Source organism: Polypterus senegalus, chromosome 1, assembly GCF_016835505.1.
Source record: "Polypterus senegalus isolate Bchr_013 chromosome 1, ASM1683550v1, whole genome shotgun sequence".
NCBI classification, from domain to species: Eukaryota; Metazoa; Chordata; class Cladistia; order Polypteriformes; family Polypteridae; genus Polypterus; species Polypterus senegalus.
This window is the reverse complement of record NC_053154.1, coordinates 213,956,455-213,981,223: the sequence shown is the minus strand read 5'-3', so window position 1 is coordinate 213,981,223 and position 24,769 is coordinate 213,956,455. Positions and strand designations below refer to the sequence as shown.

The 24,769-nt window shown below is 38.8% G+C and overlaps 1 protein-coding gene across 4 annotated transcripts in view; it reads right to left on the bottom strand.

Annotated features, from left to right (window-relative positions):
* Positions 1-24,769, bottom strand: part of unc5b (unc-5 netrin receptor B) — a 309,730-nt gene that overhangs the window by 263,502 nt on the left and 21,459 nt on the right. Inside the window, exon 1 of one of the 4 annotated variants that reach the window (XM_039768698.1) lies at positions 13,120-13,184. The exons of the other annotated variants lie outside the window; for them this stretch is intronic. Coding sequence (XP_039624632.1) covers positions 13,120-13,177 — 58 coding nt within the window. The 5' untranslated portion in view covers positions 13,178-13,184. Of the gene's footprint in view, positions 1-13,119; positions 13,185-24,769 lie in introns of those variants that run through there. 4 annotated transcript variants of the gene reach the window in all.

The window sequence follows — 24,769 nt, the reverse complement described above, 5'->3', positions numbered from 1 at the left end:
ATGTGCCAGTACCTCTGAGTCTTCTTGCAGCAAGCAGTGTCACTACTGTGGCTACACACCACAGACATACTAATGCAGCAAGGTTACTGAATCTTCATATATACATGACAATCAGAGGTACAGCAAAAGTGGGAGAGATATCTAAGAAAGTACAGGAATGTAGGTTAAAGTGGTATGGGCATGTGATGAGGACACACAATAAATATGTGGACAAAAGAGTGACAGGAATGGAAGTACAGGGGAAGAGAAAGTGAGGGAGGCCCAGGCAGAGATGGATGGATAAAGTAAAAGAAGATCTGAAGGAAAAGGGCTTAGCTGAGGAGGAGGTGCAGGACTGAGCTGCTTGGAGAAGGCTGACATTGACCCCACATAGAAGTGGAAGAAGAGGAAGAAGAAGAAGTTCTGACTTTTCACACTTTCGGCAGGAGGTTTTCATTACAGCATCCTTTCTTTTGTTGCAAGACATCTTTTTCTGAGTTGCAAGTACTGTATCAATGAGTCATTTTCATACAGTGTTATTCCATCTTTGGTGCAACATGGCACAATTTCCATTTGTGTGCATACAGTACAATATACTATTCTCATCTGGGCACAGCTGCTACTCAGCATTATTTTCATTTAGGCAAAGCATCCAAACAGCTATAAGATGTGGACAACCCAGAAATGGAGTTCAAAGAACTCTGTGCCACTTCATTATTTCCTTCTCCATCATCACTGCTGCAATCACCAGCTTGTCCACAGCAATGATGACACAATCACCCTCATCATTTGTCTTTAGTTTCAGTTTGTTCGGTGAGTATGATATTAATGATGTTTATTTTTTTTTATTTGTCTTTACTGTTAAATTACTGTGCACATAAACAATGGGTAGCATACATTTGCTTTGCTCTCAAATTATGTGTATGCTGGGTAAAACAGTAGCTACAAATGAGCTCAATGAGAGCCGATGAGCAATCATAACATCCATCCATCCATCCATTATCCAACCCGCTATATCCTAACTATAGGGTCACGGGGGTCTGCTGGAGCCAATCCCAGCCAACACAGGGCTCAAGGCAGGAAACAAACCCCGGGCAGGGCACCAGCCTACCGCAGGGCACACATACACACACCAAGCACACACTAGGGACAATTTAGAATCGCCAATACACCTAACCTGCATGTTTCTGGACTGTGGAAGGAAACTGGAGTACCCGGAGGAAATCCACACAGACACGGGGAGAACATGCAAACTCCACACAGGGAGGACCTGGGATACAAACCCAGGTCTCCTAACTGCGAGGCAGCAGCGCTACCCACTGTGCCACCTTGCCGCCTAGTCATAACATAAAGTCATTAATAAAGGAAAAATGCCACTTTAAAGAATGTTTTCTTAACCACTATTCATAATTGAAAGTGACTGACTTCATTGTAATGGGATTTGGGTCCCCTTTAGGAAAGATGAGTATCAATTTTGGGATTCAAAAATGTATTTTTTTTACCCTATTAAAATGAAACAAGATTACATTGTGATTTATTAAGTAAAGACAAAATGACAAGATATAAACAATGTACAATCATACATTACCAATGAACCCAAACCTTTCCTTCCCACCTATATTTTTTAAATATAAGGATTTGCCCTTATAAGGATTTTTTTCAGGAAACCATTATTTGTATATAAAGAGTGGGAGCACTGGTCTGATTCTGTCCAAGAACGGATGGAGGATTCTTTGTAAAACAAAGGTAGCATTTACCTCCGTTATGTTTCCTTTTTAGGTTGTTTTGATGTCAGAAACCTGATATTTGATCCATACGCAGTGTACTCATAAGAGGTAAAGTATAGCTGCTCTTCAACAAACCTAGATAGAGAAAACAAGACGCACTTTCTAAACCACATTGTTCAACTCACTTCATTCATCAAGATCCCACACTCACAATACATACATTGTAAGACACTATGACTGAGAAAAAAATAAATAAAATTACTTTTCTCCTGTCATTTAAACACTGGTGGGCTGGGCGGCATAGTGAAAAATGAACTGAATTATTTTGTTAGTGGGTGTCCCTTTAATAATCTTTTGTGTGGCTTTCCAACCTTTGTAACCGGGGTAACCCTATTGTGACAATGCGGGATTATAAACATATTATAACACATGAAGTGTTCCAGTTGTTTCAGCAGAAGCCTGTGCTCCCCAGGAATGGACTTTATATGAACTGCAGGGAGTGTCCTGAAGGCAGGGGCGTCTAGTCTCTTGTCCAAAAAAAAAAAAAGAAGAAGAAGAAGAAAATCAAACAAGTTTACGACTCAGATTTTACCAACGAAACCTCCCACGTGTTGCCCCGCCCCCGTCAGGCAGAAGAAAAGCCATTTTGAAGTTTCTACACTCCATTCAGAGTAAGCACAAAAGTCTCCCATTGAGATGTTATCTGTGGGCTGTACAATGTACCCCATCTGGTCTGTGCACCGGAGGAGATTATTCGGAGTTTCATCCCTTGGTGATTCATATTTTCTTCAGGACTCATCACCACCTCCTGGTTTTGAACAGAGCCACTCACTGAAGAACGAGACACATAATGTCCTCGAAACATTTAAGGCATAAAAGAACTTCTGTGCAGAAGAGGCCCTGGCTCAGTCTGTCCCAACAGCTATTGCAAAACAAAACAAGGGCTGCCATGAGAACCATCCACCCAGCTGGGCTTCGTCTCGAATCAAGGACTGTAATTACATCACCGCAAAGGGTACAGAAAAATGACAGTCCACTTGCTTTATAAAAATACACTTACATGCTAACACAAAGATCTGCATCAGCTTCTCTGAGGCTTACACATTAGTATAAAGCACAGTATGTTAGGAAACAAGATGATTCAGACAGAACGCAAGATAGCTAATGCTTTGCTGCCTGCTTTGTAAATGCAGTGTAGGAAAACCCATTTAGTTATCACTTCATCTCCCCTTTGTTTACATTTTTTTTTACTTTTATTTCTCCTCCTCCCTGTTCGCTCATCTCTCTTCTGCTTCATTTCATCTCCTTCTCCCATTCCCCTCAGAGCCTCAGTCTAATTTGCTATCTTTTTTTCCTTTTGCTTGCTGTCAGACTCTGTGTCTGTGCCACCTTCTATCTCACAGTCATCATTTAACTGCCTCTGACTGACATTCTGGTTTTTTTTTTAACATTTTCATGCATTCACATATTAATCTGTTAGAGTTTGCATGTTTATTTGTGTATAATGTTGAATTGGATTAAGCAGGTGTGAGAAATGCCTTGTTTTCTTACTTTCCTGCTTACGGCAACTCCAGTTCTCTCTCCCTTGACAAAATTATATGGTATTTTAACATAAAAAAATGAAAAGTCATAATTAAGATATACAAAATCTGAAAACTGAGCAGTTTGATCGTAGGAGACTGGATTCAAATTCCAGCCTGGTTACTGTCTGTGTGAAGCTTATGCATTTGCATCAACTCCCATTTGGGTAGGGTTGCCATATACCTGAGAACACACAAAGCAGGAAAGGAGGACAAAGGAAGGTGCAAGTTAAAGTTTTACTCATGGGGTCTCCTATACATATTGGCCTATACAAGGAAGGAAGTTGTAGTCCCTCTTGGACTTTCAATCGTACTAATATATGAAGAACAAGGCTGGGGTTCAGACCATGAGATGCAGGCACTCAAGCCCCTTAAACGCAATAGTGGCAGTATGCCAACATGTAAGTTCCAGATATTTTCAAGATTTCTAGCTTTGCCTGGCGGACGTAGGACACAAAGTCAAAAAGAAAGACAAGTCCTTTTGCCAGATGTCTGGCATCCCTACATTGGGATAATTATTAACACTAAATTGGTCCAGTATGAGTGAGTGTGCCCCATAAAGGACACATTAAAAGTAAAAGTCATCATATGAGGATAGCAAATAGTAAAGTAAAAGTGTTTCATTCAATAATAAGACAGGTAGGCCAAGCCAAGTAGCAAACTAAATCCAAAGATACAAACTGAAAAGATGTCCTGCCCCTCTAATGTTACGCCATTTCCATGATTAATCTCTTTTTCTTTAGCTTTGCTCCAAAAAAATCAATGTTCATCTCTGTCAAGTTTTAAAACTGTCCTTTCTATACTAGAGCTAATTTAGTACCTACTGGAATGCCATTCGGGAATGGTTGTCATGTTGTGCCCAATACTACAGGGATAGGCTGCAGTCCCTCTGACCCTGAATCTCACAAAGCTAGGAGACAATGGAAGATTAATAGCAATTCAGATACATATTATATAGTGCTTATGGGAGTCCAATTTCTTTTATTTTTAATTTTATTGAATTTATTAAAATCAAATAACATTCCATACGAGCAAGACAAGTTTTACAAAACAAAACTTCAAAACTAATCAACTCCCTGGGTGTCCAATTCCATTTCAACTTCCTCTGCTAATGAAATACTTAAGATGGACGTAAAAATCTCGAAGATAATCCATAACCCAAATCAAACCCTCTATACTGATCATATACAGTATATTCTATAAAGCAGTGATTCTCAAGCGTAGCTCCAGTGCTGCACTATGGCTGAAGGTTTTTGTCCTGACCAACTTCTACTTTTATTCCAATTCCTTCCTTAATCAAGCAAGCTATATTTCCCCATTTCTGTGTTCTGAGAACAATCCAGAATTATAAAAGTGGGTTTGCTACCTATAAATCAGAATATATGTGTGTATACTGTGTATATGTATATATACTGTATATACAGTATATATATGTATGTTATATTAGGATAATTTCTCTTTTTTTTTTTTTTTTATTATTTTTATTAATTTTATTTCACTCCATACAAAGCAATCAAGTTTTTACAAAAAGAAAAATAGAGTTAAGAACAAATCGATATGAGGATAATTTCATTTGTTTTATCTTGTTTTTTAAGATTTTCTTCATCATCATCATCATCATTTTCATTCTGCATTTCCAGGTGTTTCTGTTATTTTCCTAATGAGCCTGCTAGTGGGTAACACCGCAGTAGCTGCAGCCTTTCAGCTTTCAGTGTCTTTTTTCTGGATTTCTGTAGTGCTCATTGTTAATTGTCATTATTAGGATACAATTAAGGGAGCAAACTCGACAGAAAAAAAGGGATAATTAATAGAAAAATTACAAAAGAGACAGAATGGCAAAAATAGAAATATGCCTAATGTTCTTAAAAATGTAAGTGTTAAACGACTTCTCTTGTCTAAATGCAGAGCAAGAGACGGAATTAAAGATCAGCAATTTCAACAAAGAGATGAATTATAAGTAAAATGACATGAAAATTGTGAAACTGGTACGAACGATAACCTTTAGTCACAGAGTAACCCAGGACTGAACTTGAGAGCCACTATTCTTGGGTAGCAGTGTGGTGCAATGGTTGCCTCAGTGCTCTGGGGACTTGGGTTCCCTGGCTCCATGCCTGAGTGGGTTCTCTCTGGGTTATGCCTGTGTTAGGTGAAATATGCTAGGTATTAGTGGATGTGGCTGCATGTGTGAGGGAGCCTACCTTGTGCCCAATGCCACTAGCTCCTGGGGACACTAGAATGGAAAACCAGATTCACAAAATAAATGGATGTTTCTGCTTTATATCACTGCTATCTTTCGTTTCCTGTCTCTCTCACGGCTTATATTTACAAAGCCTTCCATGCCATTTCTCCCTTTTACTTCCATGACCCTCATGTCATATAGCGCCATGGTGTGCCCCACCTGCTCAGCACTATGAAGATGCCCGATCTGCAATGTTCCATGTCTGACTAGCCTCATCACAATGCCTTCTGTGCACACAGCAGCTGCATTCTGCACTCCTACACCTTTTTCTTTTAACCGATCTGCAGGAGAGCTCATTTGAAAGAGATCACAATGAAAGACTTTTTAAAATGACTAGAAAAATAGAGTGAGGGAAGAATCAGCAAAACTGAGAAAAAAAAAAAAGCAAAAAGGTCTGATTGAAGCTTTAAAGGCAGGACTCCTGTGCAGATCTAATCCAAGTAAAGCTTTCACTCCTGTGGTTCCTGCCAAAGCCTGGCCACGCCAGCCCCTATCCAAAACTGGTCCAATGATTGCTTTTTTTGCAGTGCCTGGCCTTGCCTGTCCATGCCTCCTGCAGCTCCCACCTGCAGGCATCCTGCTAATTCACAACTGCTTATCGTCTTAATTGATAACTGCTATAAATCACGGCTTTAATTTGTTATGCCCTCAAGCTTTGGTCCTCAGGCATGCACGGCCTGAGACTTATAGTATATCAAATTATGTCAAGATAAAGAAATGTTAAAGGCCATATGATCTCTGCTTTTTCCTTTATATTAGGGCTGCTGTGTAAGCGTGATTACTGTAATTTTGAAATTCTGTCTTTTTTAACTAATTCCTCATTTCTCATTTGTCATTAGACCATATCAGTTTAATTATACAGCTCCAATAAAAGCGAGTCGGCAGACAATAATAACAGACTAATCATCCATTCGTTTTCAAATCCAGCTTTTTCCATTAGGGTTATAAGCACGTCTGAAAGAACTGGGCACAAGGGAGGAAGTAACGGAGGATGGACAGCAGGGGTACGGTCAAGCACCCAACTAAACTGCCACAAAACCTGCATTTTAAATTGGTTAATAAACCAAACCTAAACTTACACATAAAAGGGATGTGGGAGAGATGAGAAAAAAACAGAACGATACAAGAAATAGCCGGTCCTATGAGGAAATCATGCTGATCACTGCGCCACTTTACAACCACACAGAGAAATCAATTTCACAATAAATATTTCTGAAAATGAATAAAGAATGTGTTCTGTATTCGGATAGAGTGAGTGTGTGTTTCAGGAGACGGATTACTAATGCTTCATTGGAGGAGCTCTAATCAGTTGTAACCGCCTTCTTGAAAGGTGATATATGCCTGTAATTAAATTTATTTCCTTTAGGAAAATTTGTCAGGTTCTAGGCAGGTCTTTGTGCTCCAGTGTCTTGCAGTTTTTAGCCAGCTGACTGGCTGCAGTAAAAAAAGAACACATTTGCTAAAAGTGCTTTTAAAATCACTTGAGTGGATGGCTATTTATTAGAGGTGATAGACTGGACCTGAAGTTCAACTTCACACCATGTGCTGATGTGGCTTTTCTCTGCCTGAAGCTAGCACTCAGGTCCAAAGAAAAAATGTTTTACATTTGCGCCATGCAAGCCAGGCTATACAGGGCTTGCCTAAAATGAGCAAATGATTTTTTGTACATTTTTTTCATACAAATTTGAAAATATGATGTTAAACTGGTAAAAAAAAATCTAGCATCTCACATCTGATAATTTTCAATCACTTGACTTACCGACAGTTTAGTGTTAAAGAGATGTCATTATTCACATTTACAATGGGCTTAAGCACAACAGAAATGTGATAAATAACATAAAATTATATTCTTAAACTCAGTTAATCCAATTTGGGCAAAATGCAGGAACCAAACTTTGAAAGGGGGGACCAGCCCATCACAGGATCCACTCAAGTGTTCATACTCACACAATTCAGAATCACCAATTAGCAAAGCGAACAGCCAGTTAACCAAACTGGCAAACACCACCTGTAACACCAAAATGATTAGCAAGGCTATTAGCAAATTAAAGATTAACTTCAGCGGCAAACGAGAGGCACAGTTAATTATGCTTTTACAGCTGTACAAAAGGCATAAAGGTAAGTCCAGCTAGTCAGCACATGCTATGTGACTTCCACGTCCCAAAGAAGTTCATGCTAGGATATCTGGCAACCTGAAATTAAATGCGGGTCTGTAAATGTGTGTGGGCTGCCATGGTTCAGGCCCAGGCTCCCTGTAACATTCTGCATCCCTGTAATGAACATGGAGATTAGAAGATTAACAGAAAAGCAAGAGGACTGCACAATGGTATCAGTCATTTGCTAGGAAAGACTTAATTCTAATGATAACAAAACTAAACTCAATCTCTTAAGTGGCTAAATTCTGAGCTACCTGAAGAGGAGCCCAACTGTTTCTAAAAGTGATAGAATTTTGCTTGCCCTCCGTAGAAATAAAGGTACTTTCTTTCCATGTAGCACAGATTTTGTCCGGGCTGTCCAGTTTTATCCTGTTTCTCACAGAGTTGCTGTTGATTTTGTTAGTTCCTCGAAATTGGCCCACTGGGAATGAACACAGGTGGGTGTACGAGTAGATACTGTGTTGGAACTGTAGTCTATCCGAGGGCTATTCCAGCTTTGTATGCAATGGTTTTTTGGACAGGCAAAGGACCCCTGTGTAAATAAATCAGATTTGAAATAATAATAATAATAATAATACACATGGAAAGTTAACAATAAAATTAAATCTCCTTAGCTTCACCAGAGAGCATACTTTGCTATCCACCTAACTTTCACAGATCCGTGGTTCACTAGGAAACACAATAAGCACTATTTCTGAAATGAGGCGTGCTTATTCTAACTTGGTGTGCTAAGAATCACCTCGGGGAATTTTTTTTGCCTACTGCTAACAGGCAATTCCATGCTTCTTCCGGATATACTCATTGAGATCATTTTCAAATATCTGCACGATATACATGTATTGATTGATTGACTGTATTATTTGTCCTGTGAGTCTGAATCTGTTTTATGTTTCTGCTGCTCTATGCATCGGAATTTCCCCATGGGAATAAAGTTTATCCAATCTATCTAATCTAATGTTCTCCCAGTGTCTGTGTGGGACTTCTCTGGGTGCTCCAGTTTCCTACAATATTCCAAAGATATGCAGGCTAGGCGAATTGGCAGTGTTTCAATTGGTCTTATTGGGTGTGTGTGTTTCCTCATCCTGCAACACACTTGTGTTCTTTTCAGGGATTTTTCCTGCCTTGCATCCATTGCTTGCTGGGATAGGGTCCTGCTCCCCCGTAATCCTGCTCAGGATAAAGCAAATTTAGAAAATGGATGGACAGATGAAAAAAAAAAAATATATATATATATATATATATATTCACTCACATGAGACTCTGGAGTGTCTCACAGGTGGTGGACAAAGACAATTTTGGAGAAAGATTGAGGGTGTAGCACAACCACTAACCTTACATCCATTTCCTCATTTAGAATGGTGGAGAGGATACAGGGAGGCACCTGGCATAACTTGTGCCCACACATTACAAGCCCCAAACCTTCTGGCTTGGAGCATATATATACAGATGCCACACTTAATATCAGCGTTCATTTGGGGACCAGGGTCCAGGTAGGACAGAGATCCAACCCCGTATAAGCATTAATCTTAACCTGGCACTCCGCACTGATATAAATTACATAAATTCTTAAAACTGCTTAATCCTGCTGAATGAGTGTCACTGTCGGCAGTAGCCTACCCTAACAGCACCAGATGAAAACATCCCTGGACAGATCACAGTCCATTGCAGGACACACGCATACAGACATTCGCACTGAGGTCAATTTAGAGTCTCCAATTAATCTAATCTGTGGGAAGAACAAGCAAACTCTATGCAGATAAGAAAAAATTTAAATCTCAGGATACTGAATCCATGAGGCATTTACTTTACCAATTAGTGATAGATAGATAGATAGATAGATAGATAGATAGATAGATAGATAGATAGATAGATAGATAGATAGATAGATAGATAGATAGATTATTATGCTTTTAAATTTCATGGACCAAGCCAGATAACCTAACATGCCATTTTTACCCTTAAGGCCACAATTTACACAGTCTCTTCTAGGGTAGGCATCAGTTCTTTTGCTATATTTTCTTCACTCACACTTCCCAATCTGCTTCTCAAGTAAAGGCCAATAGGGACCTTTGCCTACTGCTGGAAATGATTTTTTTAGCACAACAAATGCTTTTCATAGCCCACAATTTTGTGAACATTAATATGTTTTTCACCTTTGGGTTTTTCTATAAATAGCAGAAATTATTAATTCACTTATGAATTTATTTTCAAATGAAATTAAATCTTGAATCTCGCCTTCCCAAATGTATTTTCTTTCTTGTATATGAAAAGGGATCCATTTTTGTAAATAAAAACTAGGACAGCACTAATATCTGAGAGATTAATCAGCTTTCTGAGAACTAACTGCAGTGATGAGAATTTTGGTTTATATTTGCTAAAAATGCATCTCCGTGTTTTCATTTGTTTGATTCTCTTGGAGCAGTACAGAAGCTAAGTGATTTAATCCCACCCACTGGTGCATGTGTTCTCTATGTCTGTGTGGGTTTTCCAACTTTTTTCCACATCCCAAACACATGGGCCAAATGTATTGTTAGAGGTAAACAGGCCCTGGGTGACTATGCACATGGTTAGGGTCTATAAAAGACTGAGGCCTTGGTCAGGTTTGATTTCTCCCTTACATCCAATGCTACACCCCATGACCGTCAATTAGATTAAGTAGCTTCTACAATTTTATGTGTAGTCATGATTCTGTTAGGTTCCTTTGACTGCAGGAACAAAGTGCTATGAAGTCATTTACCTGAAGGTGGAAAACTTTTTTTGGTCTACTTTTGGAGAAAAACTTTACAGAAAGATAGAGTGAAGCGCACACAAATTCAGAAGCACAGTACAAGTCTGCACTTTTTTCCACCCGAGAATCAAAAAACTCGCTTCTTGTTACTGTATTATAAAAAAGAGTGAATATTGTTCAATAACTAGGATAAATTACATTAGATAAAGCTCTGGCATTCTATTCAGTCACATAAAGGAATTCTATTACTTAAATCAAGTGTTTCCACCAATTAGAAACCATTAGCCAACTCCACCTCTACTGTAATACATTACTTTAAAAACTCAGTAAGGGAGAACTGAAAAGCTTGGCCTATCTTACTGACCTGTTAATAGACCAACTCTAATAAATTCCTGCTAAACTACTTTCTCCATCAAGCAAGCCAAAATATTACAAAGCTCTCCTTTCTGACACATTGGCATACCTTGACTGTAGCGTGTTTATAGCAAGGTGACATTTATAAAGTTGTATGAAGTGCTTGTGCAGCGGGATGAAATTCATTACAAATATGATATGATGTAAAACTCATTACTGTCATTCCACAAAGGTGTCATTTATCTCCAGGCCTAATGTGTAAGGTATTGCATTTGAGAATCCATTTAGACCATTACAAGGTCAGAGGGAACTGGAGCCAGCCTTGGCAGTGTGAATGGACCATCTGTCCATTGGTAGTAAATGCATGCACACTCATTTATATCGGCCAGTTTAGGGTCACCAATTAACCTAATGAATGAGTGGGGCAGGAGAGGGATAAGTGGCAAAAAAAAAAAAATAAAGAGAACATGTCAGTTAAAGACATAGAATCTATATATACATATGTATATACAGTGAGAATCACTCGAAAGAGGCCCCAAATATTCTATTGTAACTCCCGTTAGGATGAAGCAGTCTGAACCAAAAAAATATACTATATACCTTGACATATGTGTAATCGATTGCATTACAAGTGATCCTGGAAGTGGTTTCCGATTTCTGCCAGACATTTCGACATGGCGCTTCATGTTCCTGAATGTATCGGCAAGCGTAAGATGTTTTACTAAAAATCTTCTAAAGTGCAAGGCTTGTTTCAACAGACTTTTGCTTTGAACATACTCCAAAGGAAGAGGTCTGGTGGTGTCAGATCTGGCGACCATGGTGGCCAAAGCCCCTTTGAAATTACCTTGTTGTCAAAGAAGGACTCAATTTCTGCCATGCTCCTTGCCGATGTGTGACACGTTACTCTTCTTGCTGGAAGTAACCTTCCGATAACTCACGATCATCCAGTTGATTCTGACATTGCTTAAATGAATTGGTGACCCAACAGGTTTGTACCATGAAGATGTGCTGCTCAATACTGTACACCACCACCCTGATAAGAAGTCGAGCGACTGAGACCCAGACCCAGAAGTTGCAGCCGGAGGTTAAACATCGCAACGGCTGTTCGGCGTCTACCTCAACACTCCAACGCAGGGGTATCCCGGCTTCTTTGAAGCTCCATATACTGAGGAGCACATTGCATGTTGTTTCGTTCAGATTGCTTCATCCTAGCAAGAGCTATTACAGAATATTCAGGGCCTCTTTTGAGTGAATCTCTATGTACTAGCTATGGTTAACAAATGCATTTAAAAATAGCATTCCTTTTGCAACTATCCTTGGTATCTTCATGTGTCTCTAAATGTTCTTTGCCTTGCATGTACCTTCAGCGTTTTTTTTGCCCCTGACCTTGGTATCTTCATGTGTTTAGACCACTCTTACCCAGGGATTCCTCTCTAGATCGCATTCCAGTAAAGCTTGTTTCTCAGGATCTGTTATTTTCAGACAGCCTTACTCAACTCCTGTCCGCTTTCTGACTACCTCAATGGTAGACAGGCCACTGCTGCCTACGGTGAAAACATTGGTACATCCTATATTTCAAGGCTTATTGGGTTTACATCACTAGTATTTACAGCCCCAAATTAGCTCTATAATTTATTCACTTTGTCGCTGTTGAAATGTTCCATTTAAACTCCTTTTTTATAAAAAGAAAAAAAGGTTTTCACAATCGGGATCTAAGCTACTAATGTATTGTGTCATAATTCCCACCATTGAGCAGCCAAAGCCCAACTGACAAATCAGATCAAAGCCAACCTGACCAATCAGATTGCTTGGAGGGACTGGACAAGCACACACACACACACACACACAAGGTGAGATGTCTACAAGTGAGGGTACAGTCTACAAATGTATGGAGGCTAATATATATATATTTTTTCCTTTTTTTTATAGAATTTTATAAAATTATTTTCTGTGGTATAGCAGGATGAGGCATTACTGCTGCCTCACATCAAAATTTTGTGTAATGTTTGCTTTAAATGAAGACAGTCTTTCCAATCAGTGTTTATAAAGTTATCTCAGGTGGCACTGTGAGATACAGTTCTGAAATCGTGGAGAACCACCATAAGAAACTGATCACCTTGTGGTAACTGAAGCTCTATTCCCAGAAGAGCATAAGAGTTTAGAGTATTGCCAAAGGACAAACTAAACTAAAAAAATGACACACCTTTTGCCCCAGCATCCAGTTTGTCAACCTGGCAAATATACTTGGAAACACCAATGGGTAGTACTGAGTTACCATGATTTTCAAGATGTGAAAATTGGTACAGAATGGTTAAAAGCCACTAATATAGGAACAAAGAATGGAAAACCATCTTACCTTCATGACAGAGACCCACGTTCCTTAAGATTTGTGGATCAACCTTACAATTCATCATGAATTGATATTGCAAAACAATGGGAGTGAACAGCTGCCCTTGAGGAAATATGCCTTGCAGCTCAGCAGCTGCTCAACTGGACCCAATGGGGGATCTCTGCATTATAAACACATTTAAAATATTAAAGATGGTCACTTTACATTGATGAATAATACAGTATAAAGAACACAAAGGAACCATTCTCTGCATTCCTGGCTGGTCCCACCTTAGCAGTAAAACTCTAATGCACTGCTGCGGTGAACGAAGTCCTATATCAATTCCTAACTTAGTACATAACCATAAAACTTAAGAGAGTGAACATACGGGAAATGACCATTAACAGAACCCTGGTGAGCAGTGCTGGCGGTAACATGATCCACATGGCCTGAATGGCGCCTGGAAGCAGTAAAACCCGGGACCAGTTTAGAGCAATGTTTAATCCCAACTTGCACTTGTTATTAGCTATTGTCACTGTTGACAAAGGTTGTCTTCCATCCCAGGTTTATAAACAAATAAAATCAACTAAATCTGTTCTACAAAGTGGACAAGTAAGTATGCGACAATGGCTAACATCTACAGCAGAGCTGGCTGGTCAACCCTACTCAACCAAATAAGATTTGACTGTCAAAACTTTGAACATTCAGCCACACATTCATTTTCTAAACCTGCTTTGTCCATGACAGGACTGCTGGGATCCTGAGACTAGGCCAGCTGTAAACGGCTTGAGGCAGGAAACAAACCCAACCAGTACATCATGAGGCTTAATCACGCAGAGCAGGCCAATTCAGACTATCCAATGTACTAATTATTGAAAATAAATTTAAGAATGGGGGACATAGGTCTGAAATTGAACCCAATTCTCGGGAGATGTGAAGAAGTACAACTAACCACTATTCCACTCTGCCAAAAAATGTCTGAAGTTTCAACAAATACTTGCATATGTTGCAAATTACAGAATATAATTAGAACTTTTAAAAGAACAACAGAGTTTGGGTAAAAAAAGAGCAGAATGTTATAAACTGGCATGGCAGGGATCAGCCTTATCTGCAGTATAAGTGAGGACTGCTAAATGTTTGATGTCTGTCCAAAACATGGAATCACTAATAAATGTTACATCTTCTACATTCTGTTTTGGAAATTCATTATTCACAAGCTCAAATATTTCTCCTCAAAGTTCCATTGACACACATTTCACAATGACTCCATGTCTCTCTGGTCTAGGCTAAGTAGATAAACGCTTACTGTCTTCTGAATGTTAAAAATAAATTGGGAAAATAAAAGAACTGTTATGGGTGAATTTTTAGGCATAGTTTAGCTCTGTTTTCTTACAGCTCCAGATTGCTGGTTTCAAATTACTGTCACTGTGAAGTTTATATGTTCTCCTAGTATCCGTGTGGATACTGCAGGTTTTTCCATATCACAAAGGCATAAATAGTAGATGTTTGGCGATTCTAAACATCACAGGAGTTAGCATGACCAGCAATGGATGAGTGCTGCGTTCAGGACTGGTTCTTACTTTTTGGCGACTTGCAACCTGAATTGGAAATAACCAGACTGGAGAATAAATACACATAATGGTTTATTCCTTAAAATGGCTGAAACCATGTGAGTCTTAACATCTCATCTCTGTCTCCACTACTCCATGTTGCACTTCCATGAAATTAAATATTTCTAGCATCTCTAACCCCCTATGAAGAGCCAGTTCTATTCATATGCCATCAAAGCAGGTGACTCCCTACAGTTGTGATAAGGAAATACGACTGGAAATGCCACTGCAGAGAGTAAAGGAACTCCAATCTGGTATACCTCTACTCTTGGTGGTGCAGCACTATATGCATTAACCACTAACTATTAACCATTTTTGAATCTTTTCTTTGCTGTCCATCAAAGATGGCCTGCTAACCAGCAAACAGGAACAATAAAATGGGCTGCTAGGAATGCTGGTCTAATAAATAGGGAAGGAAGGAGCATCACAAATACATTATCCAAAAGATATTATTTGGTGGTGTGTTAATCTGTGAATGCCTTCCTGATTTATATTATCATGGTTCTGCAGGGTTGTCTTCCCCTTTAATATATGTCGGGTTCCAGTGACTGCAGGAACATTCTGGACCACCAGGGGGAGTTTTGAGAGGATGACCCCTGTTGTTTTGTAGGGTATTTCTGATTATGAAATTGATTCAGGTCTTTGACCCAAAATTGATCCCTGGGGGAACAATAAAATCCCCTTCCAGTGAAAAGTCTAGGGAGCTTGGAGTTAAAAGCAGAGAGAAATGAGTGCAAAGGCTCACCAGGCGGGATAAAGAAATGCTATACTGGCTCGAGAGAACATAAAGGGAGGTAAGAATGAGTCCTTATTCTGTGGTTTCTAAAGGCCCAAACACCCTCACAGATTACTGAAGATGGCGCCGATTTTAATGGCTTGCCATCAGTTTGGTCTGTGTTTTCGTTTTAGCCTGTTGTGTTTATTATTTTTGTTTTTTCAATTTCATTTTATTTTTTCCGTTTTGAACTTTAATCAGCAGATACTTCTAGACATTCGATCTGCTGTCCTGGAATTTCATTTGGACCCTATTGTGTTTATTTTCCACCTCTGGTGGCGTCAAGTAATACAGTAAGAGGTTTGGTCGACCCGCTTGCTCTGGTTGAGATGATGCGTTTTCACCGGCGTTACAAGAAGAGGCGTAGAAGGGGTTACTGGGCTGGAGTTTTGGTCAAGTCTCGAAGGCTTGTAACTGTTCGATCGTTGACCTGCTTATCGTGGGTAGATTGTGAATATGATTGTCAACTTCAACCTCGAAGCCTGAGGCTGGTTTTTGATGCTGGATTACTCTCCTGTCTGGCTGGGACCTGACTGGTCAACATCCGAGGCTCCTTTTTGATTTTCCAGGTTAACTCGGCAACAGCATCGTGTGCCAGCTTTCTCACCAGGGGTAAATTTTTGTAATCTTCGCCAGCTGGATTGGCATACTTTACTGGCGGAAGAATTACCCCCCTGTAAGATGGCATGGATCAATGCCAGGTCTGTGATAAATAAAACTTTTGTATTAAATGATTATTCACAAACAATGCCCTGGACTTTTTGTTCATTACAGAAATCTGGATTCATGGAGCCGACATCAGTGCCCCCGAGCTGTAATTTCTTAAATTCACCCAGGATTACCGGCTGAGGAGGTCTTGTTACTATTTTTAAAAATGGTTTTATTTGTAAAAACCTAGATGTGGAGCTATACTCAAGTTTTGAAGCTCAACTTTATGAAATTAATGGTAAATCACTTGTTTGTGCAGTTGTGTACAGACCTCCGAAGCTAAATACGGATTTGATTTTAGAATTTTCGGGATTTTTTACTTCATTTATTTCAAATTATGATCAATGTTTGATTGTTGGGGATTTTAATATTCATGTCTGCTGCCCTGGCAAGCCAATGGTAAATGATTTTTTGCCTCATATTGATTCATTTAATTTTAAACACATGAACAGGGACATACCCTGGAACTTGTATTAATCCATGGTATTGAGTTAAGGAATATAGAGATATGAGGTGTCTCTTTTTCTGACCACTATCCTGTTTTATTTGATGTGTCTCTAGCTCAGAATGCCTCTCCTGTTCATGCCATCTTATAGAGACGTTGTGCTCGATTTTTAAATGACGAGGCTGTGAATAATTTTGCATCACTTTTCAGTGTTGCATCAACTCACCTTTTCAGGGTAGACACTGGTGTTGATGTCATTATGTCCTTGTTTAATTCTATCTGTTTAACTACCCTGGAAACTGTTGCTCCTTTAAGAGATTGTTGTGCTAAATCCAAGTGTGCACCTTGGCTTAACAGTGACGTTAAATCATTGCAGCGCTCATGTAGGCAGACTGAGCATAAATGGAAGAAGGACAAATTGTAGATATCTTCTGAGATGTTTAGATCAAGTCTTGTCATCTTTCAAAAAGCTGCCACACAGGCTAAAAGAGATTATTTTTTGAACTTGGTGTCTACCAGTTTTAATAATCCAAGGTCATTATTTTTATGCAGTGGACTCTGCTTTAAACCCACATGTTTCCATCTGTCATGGCTTGTCTCTGGACAGGTGTGGACAGTTTCTCAGATTTTTTATTGAAAAGATTGATATAATACAAGCCTGTATAGTATCATCCCCTTGCAATGCTCCCTGTCCTCCTGTCTGTAATGCTGTGCTAGATCAGTTTCAACCAGTGTCTCTTTCTTTGCTTATAGACATTGTAAGTGGACTAAAGGTTATTTTTTGCCCTTCTGATATTATTCTAATATGCTTAAGGAAAACATTAAATACACTCACTCCACATATATTACATATTATTAATTTATCTCTTACCACTGGAATTGTGCCTGCCTATTTTAAACATGCAGTGGTAAAGCTCTTATTGAAAAAACCTAACCTTAGTAAGGAGGATTTAAATAATTTTAGACTGATTTCTCAACTACCTTTTTTTATCTAAAATACTTGAGAAAGTTGTTTTACAGCAGCTTCAGAATTTTTTGGATTGTAATGGTGGTCATGAAATTTTTCAGTCAGGTTTTAGAACTTATCACAGCACTGAAACGACTTTACTCAGGGTTGTTAACGATATTTTACTTTCAGCTGACTTAGTGCTTTTGGATTTAACTACAACCTTTGATACCATTGATCACAACATATTGTTGTCAAGGCTCGACATGTGGTTAGGGATCCAAGGGGATGCACTAGATTGGTTTAAATCTTACTTCACAAATAAGACCATTTCTGTTGGTAACAAGTCTGTACTTTCCTCTACTGCTCATCTGAAATATGGTGTTCCACAGGGCTCTATTCTGGGTCCTTTGTTATTTTCCTTATATTTGCTCCCCCTTGGCTCCATATTTCGCAAATATGGTATTTCATTTCATTTCTACGCTGACGATACCCAGATTTATTTACCTATGACCAAGGAGTCCTTAAAGTCACTACACGAATATTATGATGAGGTCAAACATTGGATGGCCGTACATTTTTTGAATCTCAATCAGAGTAAGACTGAGGTTATTGTATTTGGATCAATGGCTTCTGATGGGGCTATCAGGGATCAGTTTGGCTCATTAGCTGGGTTTTGCAAACCCCACATCAAAAATCTTGGGGTTATTCTTGATCCTGATCTTTATTTTAATGAACAGATTTTGTCCATTGTTAAGAGCTACTTTTTTCAGCTTAGACTGTTTACTAGAGTCAAACCATTTCTGGGGCACACTGATTTGAAGAAGGTATGCCTCGCTTTTATTATATCGTGCCTCGATTATTGTAATTCACTTTATTCTAGAATCAGTAAATCTCATCTTTCTCGGCTGCAGATGGTTCAGAATGCTGCTGCTCGTTTTCATACTGGGTCTCAGAAAGTTGTGTCCATTATTCCAATTTTGGCCTCGCTTCATTGGCTCCCAGTTGAATTTAGGATTCATTTTAAAATTTTACTTTTGGTTTATAAGTCGTTAAATGGTGCTGCCCCATCCTATCTGGCCGAGTTGCTGGTTCCATACACACCAGTCCGCTCTTTACGTTCCTCTCAACAGCAATTGTTGGTTGCGCCAAAGTCTAAGATGAAGACAAGGGGTGATCGTGCCTTTGCAGTTCTAGCACCTAAGTTATGGAATGTTCTGCCAATTGAAATTAGGTCAGCTTCTTCAGTTCAAATGTTTAAATCTAGACTTAACACACACTTGTTTTCAATTGCTTTTAACTGTATATGAGTAACTCTTGCATCAATTTTATTAATAATGTATTTTATTTTTTTCATATCCATTGTTATTCTGTAAATTGTTTATCTTCTGATTGGTTCTTTTAACTTATTTGTTTTAGAATTTATGTAATTTTTGTATTTTGTTTGTTTTACTGATTTATTATTGATGTTTTTTTTTATTTTATTCTACAGTACAGCATGTTTTACACTTATGGTGTTTTAAAATCGTGCTTCATAAATAAATTTTGATTTGATTTATTGTATCAGGATGGCCTTGGGGGTTGTTTTAGTTATTGTTAAGTATTTGTTTTATTGATTTATTGTTTATGTACCCCTTGTCATTGAGTATTAATTTTTTTGCCATTAAATCACTTTTTCAATTTCCTGGGCTGGTGTATTCGGGTTTGGAGACAACTCACTAGCACCCCCTAACGGCCACATTACCATCTATCTATCTATCTATCTATCTATCTATCTATCTATCTATCTATCTATCTATCTATCTATCTATCTATCTATCTATCTATCTATCTAATAAGTGAAGTAAATAACATTGATTATCTCATTACAATGGTACCTGTCAAGTGGTGGGGTATATTAGTCAGTAAATAAACAGTCAGGTCTTGAAGGCGACTCTGAAAGGGGCAAATGATGATGGCTAAACGACTGGTCAAAGCATCTTCAAAATGGCAGGTCTTGTCCTATGTTCTCAGTATGCAGTGGTTAGTGCCTTCTAAAAGTGGTCCAAGGCTGGACAACCATGGAACCAGCAACCAGTCATGGCCGGTCAAGAGAAGACTCAATGGTATGCATGAGGAAACAAAGACTAGCCAGTCTCATCCAATCCCACAGAAGCAGAAAAAACTTAATGCTGACCATGAGAGAAATGGTACAGAACACAGAGTGCATCACTGCTTGCTGCATATGGGGCTACATAGAGTAGACCGTTCAGAGTGCATATGCTGACCCATGTCCACAACCAAAGGTACCAACAATAAGCATGTGAACATGAAACACATTTTCTTTAGATCATGGAGACAGCCAGGTAAGAAGATGTACTATGGGAAGAAGAGACGCATGATCCTTTAGGCAATGTTCTGATGGGAAATCTTGGGTTCTGGCATTCATGTGGATGTTACTTTGACATGTGCCACCTACCTAAAGATTGTTGCAAACCACTTACACTCCTTTAGGGCAACTGAATTCCCTAATGGCAGTGCCCTCTTTCAGCTGGGTAATGTGCCCTACCATACTATAAAAATTGTTCAGGAATGGTTTGAGGAAGATGATAAAGAGTTCAAGGTGATGACTTTGCCTCCAAATTCCCCAGATCTCAATCCAATCGAGGACCATGCCTTGATGGATCAGAGCTGTATAGGTGGTATGATGGGGACATACACAATATTGGGCATGTGGTTACAATGCTGTGGTTGATCTGTGTATGCTATACATACATTATATACAGCATTCATAATCATAGTATTAGTATCTTTGTCCAGAATCCATCCTCAAGTAAGCAAGAACAAGTCCAGATAATTCCCAAAGGAAATAAGACTCAGAAGGTCACCAAAGACTGAATCCAGAGCACAAACCTGTAACACACAGCCGCCAGTTTATTTTTCCTTGGATTTCCCAATTATGGAAGACTGGAAGACTCTGTATGCATGTGTACAGTATGTATAATATGTATAGACTGTATATATATATGTGTGTCTGTGTGTGTGTGTGTATGAATATATATACAGTATATATATATATATATATATATATATATATATATACTGTATATAGTATCTCACAAAAGTGAGTACACTCCTCATATTTTTGTAAATATTTTATTTTCTTTTTATGGGACAACACTGAAGATATAACACTATGATACAATGTACGAGAGTAGTCAGTGTACAGCTTGTATAACAGTGTACATTTGCTGTCCCATCAAAATAACTCAACACACAGCCATTAATGTCTAAAACGCTGGCACTCCGGTTTCCTCCCACTGTCCAAAGACATGCAGGTTAGGTGCACTGGCGATTCTAAATTGTCCCTAGTGTGTGCTTGGTTTGTGTGTGTGTGTGTGCCCTGCGGTGGGCTGGCACCCTGCCCAGAGTTGATTCCTGCCTTGCGCCCTGTGTTGGCTGGGATTGGCCCCGGTAGACCCCCATGACCCTGCAGTTAGGATATAGTGGGTTGGATAATGGATGGATGGATATACATGTATATATATGCACACACACATACACAAATACATGATTATTAAAGAAGCTTTTTAAGGAGGCAGCGTAAGCTCCTCCCAGTGCTAATTAGGACTAACACTACTGTGTATTGTTTTACTTTGATGCCACTGGGACAGTAATTTATTTTGGCTTTGTATCTGTGTATCATCCTCAGTTTTTGTTTACCGCATTGTCAGTGTGTGCTAAAGCTCATATACAGTACAGTATGTGTATGTATCATTGTTATTCCCTGCCAAAAAAAGACCTGGTTGGCAAATCTACTGAATACAGATGAAATTGGAAATAAAATTTAATTCTTGGCAAACTTCCCTTTTGACTAATGCATGTTTTTCTTTCTGCATATCTAGAATTTCTCAATGAACAGAATAATATAATAAATTCTTGATGCAAAGAGTGCTATTATCTTTCACAAAACAAATGTTTAGCACACGCTCAACCTCAGCGAGTTCACGAGCTGTTTTCTCTGCTGCCAGCCCATTTGTTCTGCACACATCCTCCCCTCCTTCACACAGAGCGAGCGCGCCCCACCTTTACAATCTGCCAGTCACGAAATGGGACAAGCCTAATCTATATGGATGCTGCACAGTGTTATTTGTTTTCTGCAAACTCGCGTCAAATTTCAGTTATGACTTTTATGCATTTTCATAATGTGAATGCAAGCAATGCAAAAGGACAGACGTGTGGCAAATGTGCTGCCATGCAGTTGCCTTTTTAAAAAAACTTTCTATTTGGCTTGCCTAGCTACTGTCTATACGTGGTCTCTTAATACTCCCCTATTACACCCCATCAGGCACTCAATTTGAAGCCTCTGCCCTACTTTTCGTATGTGTGCCCCCCTAACCCACTCATTAAAGAAATGCAAATATGAATTAATTTGCTTTTTATTGCATGAGTGCTTTACATCTTATTTGTATACATGCATACATTTGATGCTGGCTCACAGACAAGAATAAGATCTGTGGACAAATATTCCACAAAATATACGCTTTTTACACACATTCACAAGCACACAGTACATTTACTTATGAGACTTGCTTTATCATTTAAAGACTTAAAAATATAATTATTGTTCCTTCCACAAAACCTATGACACGTTATAGTCTATGGAAACAGTTAAATTCAAATCTCCGCCTGGGTTAGTTTACCCTTTCTCCCCGTGTTGGCTTGAATTATTCTCTGAATACTCTGGTTTTCTCTCAACCTCTCAAAGATCTGTGTTTGATTAATTAATAGGTTGTATGGCTGACAGTATGTTAATGTGATCTGGCACCCCATATATACCTCATTTCAGCCTTCTGCCCAGTACTTCCAGCCTCCCACAACATTGGATTACACAATTTTGAAAGTAAATGAATAGATAGCTTTTGTAGTACTATCCAGATGCATTAGTTGACAAGACTATGCCCTTCTTGTACTGGATTGACCGTTATTTCTATTATGTGCCATATAATAAAATGCTAAGGTCTGTGTGTCCAGTCTCTCTCAGCAAATCTGATTGGTCAGTTTGGCTTTGGAGTGATTGATCATTTAGACTTTGGCAGCAAGACAGAGGAGGTTGTACGAGATGCATGAAGGGGAGTAAAGGCATATGAACCACACAAAGGGAGTTGACTTCAAAGACTACAAGTATAAAACCAGACAGGAGGGCGAGAAAGCTGCCGCACAAATAATGGAAGAGTATTAGATGCAGGCTTTATAGGAACATGCTCGAAAGAGGGAGCACTAGTAAAGAGGAATTCACACACACACACACCAATATGGAGGAAAGGCACTGGAAGTATACGTAAGGCAAGAGATAGCAAACATTTTTAATTATTCTATTACCTGTCTGCGACAGGCACCATGGTTAAGAGTTACTACTGTATAAAGTAGTTAAAATATTAATTTTGTACCTCTTGCATTACTGCGTTTTACACTAATTCTTCAACAAACAATCATAATCTCAAAAAAAGAAGATACCATTATTTCAGTTCTATCACAGCACACAGACAGTGTTTTTAACAGCTTACATCTGAAGCATTATTAATACTAATGAAGACCATCAACTCATACATCCATTTTATGAGCTCCCTTAAGTCTGGAATTCCATGTTGGAATTTTCAAAATCATTTTTATTGATCATTCCATCTACAGTTGGTCCCACCTTGTCTCTAATTCTGCTAGGACAGACACCGGCTCCCTGTAACCTTAAACTTGATACGTGGATTTAGAAATTGAATAGATGAACATTAAGATAACAAAAACAGTCTGAATTTTAATGACTCAAATAGACATTCAGTCATCTCCCAAAAGACTACTAGAACAAATCAGGAGTCAAGTATATTTTGTATTAGAACACTAGTTGCAGAAAACAGATGGGATTTTTCATCACAGCAACAACTACTCACTGGGAGGCAAATCATCAGACAACACTCTTCTTTATCTTCCAACTAAGCGCCTTGCATTTTTGCTTTCCAAAACTAAAAAGCTTCAGTCATTCTGAGTAAGAAAAAGTCTGTACCATGTACATGAGATACAGACCAATTAGCTAAGTGACAGCATTCACAGACAGTTTCCATCTTGACCAAGACAATCCAGCATGTACACACAATGGCATACTTATTACTTATATCTTTCATGATTACTCATGTTATAAAAAGATTGTATTCAAATCCTCCAGGCTCGGCCTATGTGGAATTTTTACGTTCAGTCTGTGTGAATTTTCTTCAGATGTAACATTTTGGTTCATTATTCCCTTAAAATGAACCCAAAGGGAGAGGATATGAATAAATGTGTCCTGTGAACTGGTATCCCACCCCATTATGGTTCCTGCTTTGCCTACGAAGCTATCGGGACATGTGCCATCTCAATACACACCCTAATTCTGAATTACAGTAAGTGGATTAGAAAAAGAAATACGAACAGATGGATGAATAATTTCATAAATCCTGAAATTTCACAGAGGTGTTATTTCTACATATATATATTCAGATATGAAGAACTGGTGTTACATTCTGACACTTTATAAAATGAAAAACATCTAAAAACAGAAAATGTATGTTAACCTTATGTATAATTACTCATTTTAAACCTAGGATAGCGTGATAGATAGCCCACTTAGCACTTCTGCTGGAATCTAATGAATCCAGGCCTCCTGAGCTTCCATCCTACTCCTGGTTGTTGTTCATGTGGAGTTTGCATGTTCACCCCATTATCTGCGTGTGTGTTCCTCCAAACATTCCTGTTTTCCCCACAAGCTCCGTAAAGAAATGAGTGTTAGATTAACTGACTGTAGGTATTTGTGTGTGTGTGTAGACCCTGTGATTGACCACCTAGAGGCTTTTGCTTTGCATCCAGTACTGCCAGGATAGGCTTCAGCCCCCAGAGACTTTAAACTGAATTAAAAAGTTTGATATTAATATCTCAGGCAAGTAAAAAAAAACCTCCCACATGGTGAGCATGTGGCTTGACAGTTATTTAATTTTATAGTTTCCAATTGTTGCTCAGTTACTATTTCATGAACATCACAGTTGTAAACTGAAAATGAATTCCTGTTGACTTATAAATCTGCACAGCAGAAATGAAGAAGGCCGTGACACAGCAACAAGCAAAACGTGTAAAACTGATGGCTCATACTCGGCAAAACAACATATTTCCGAGAAAATATCGAAAAAAAA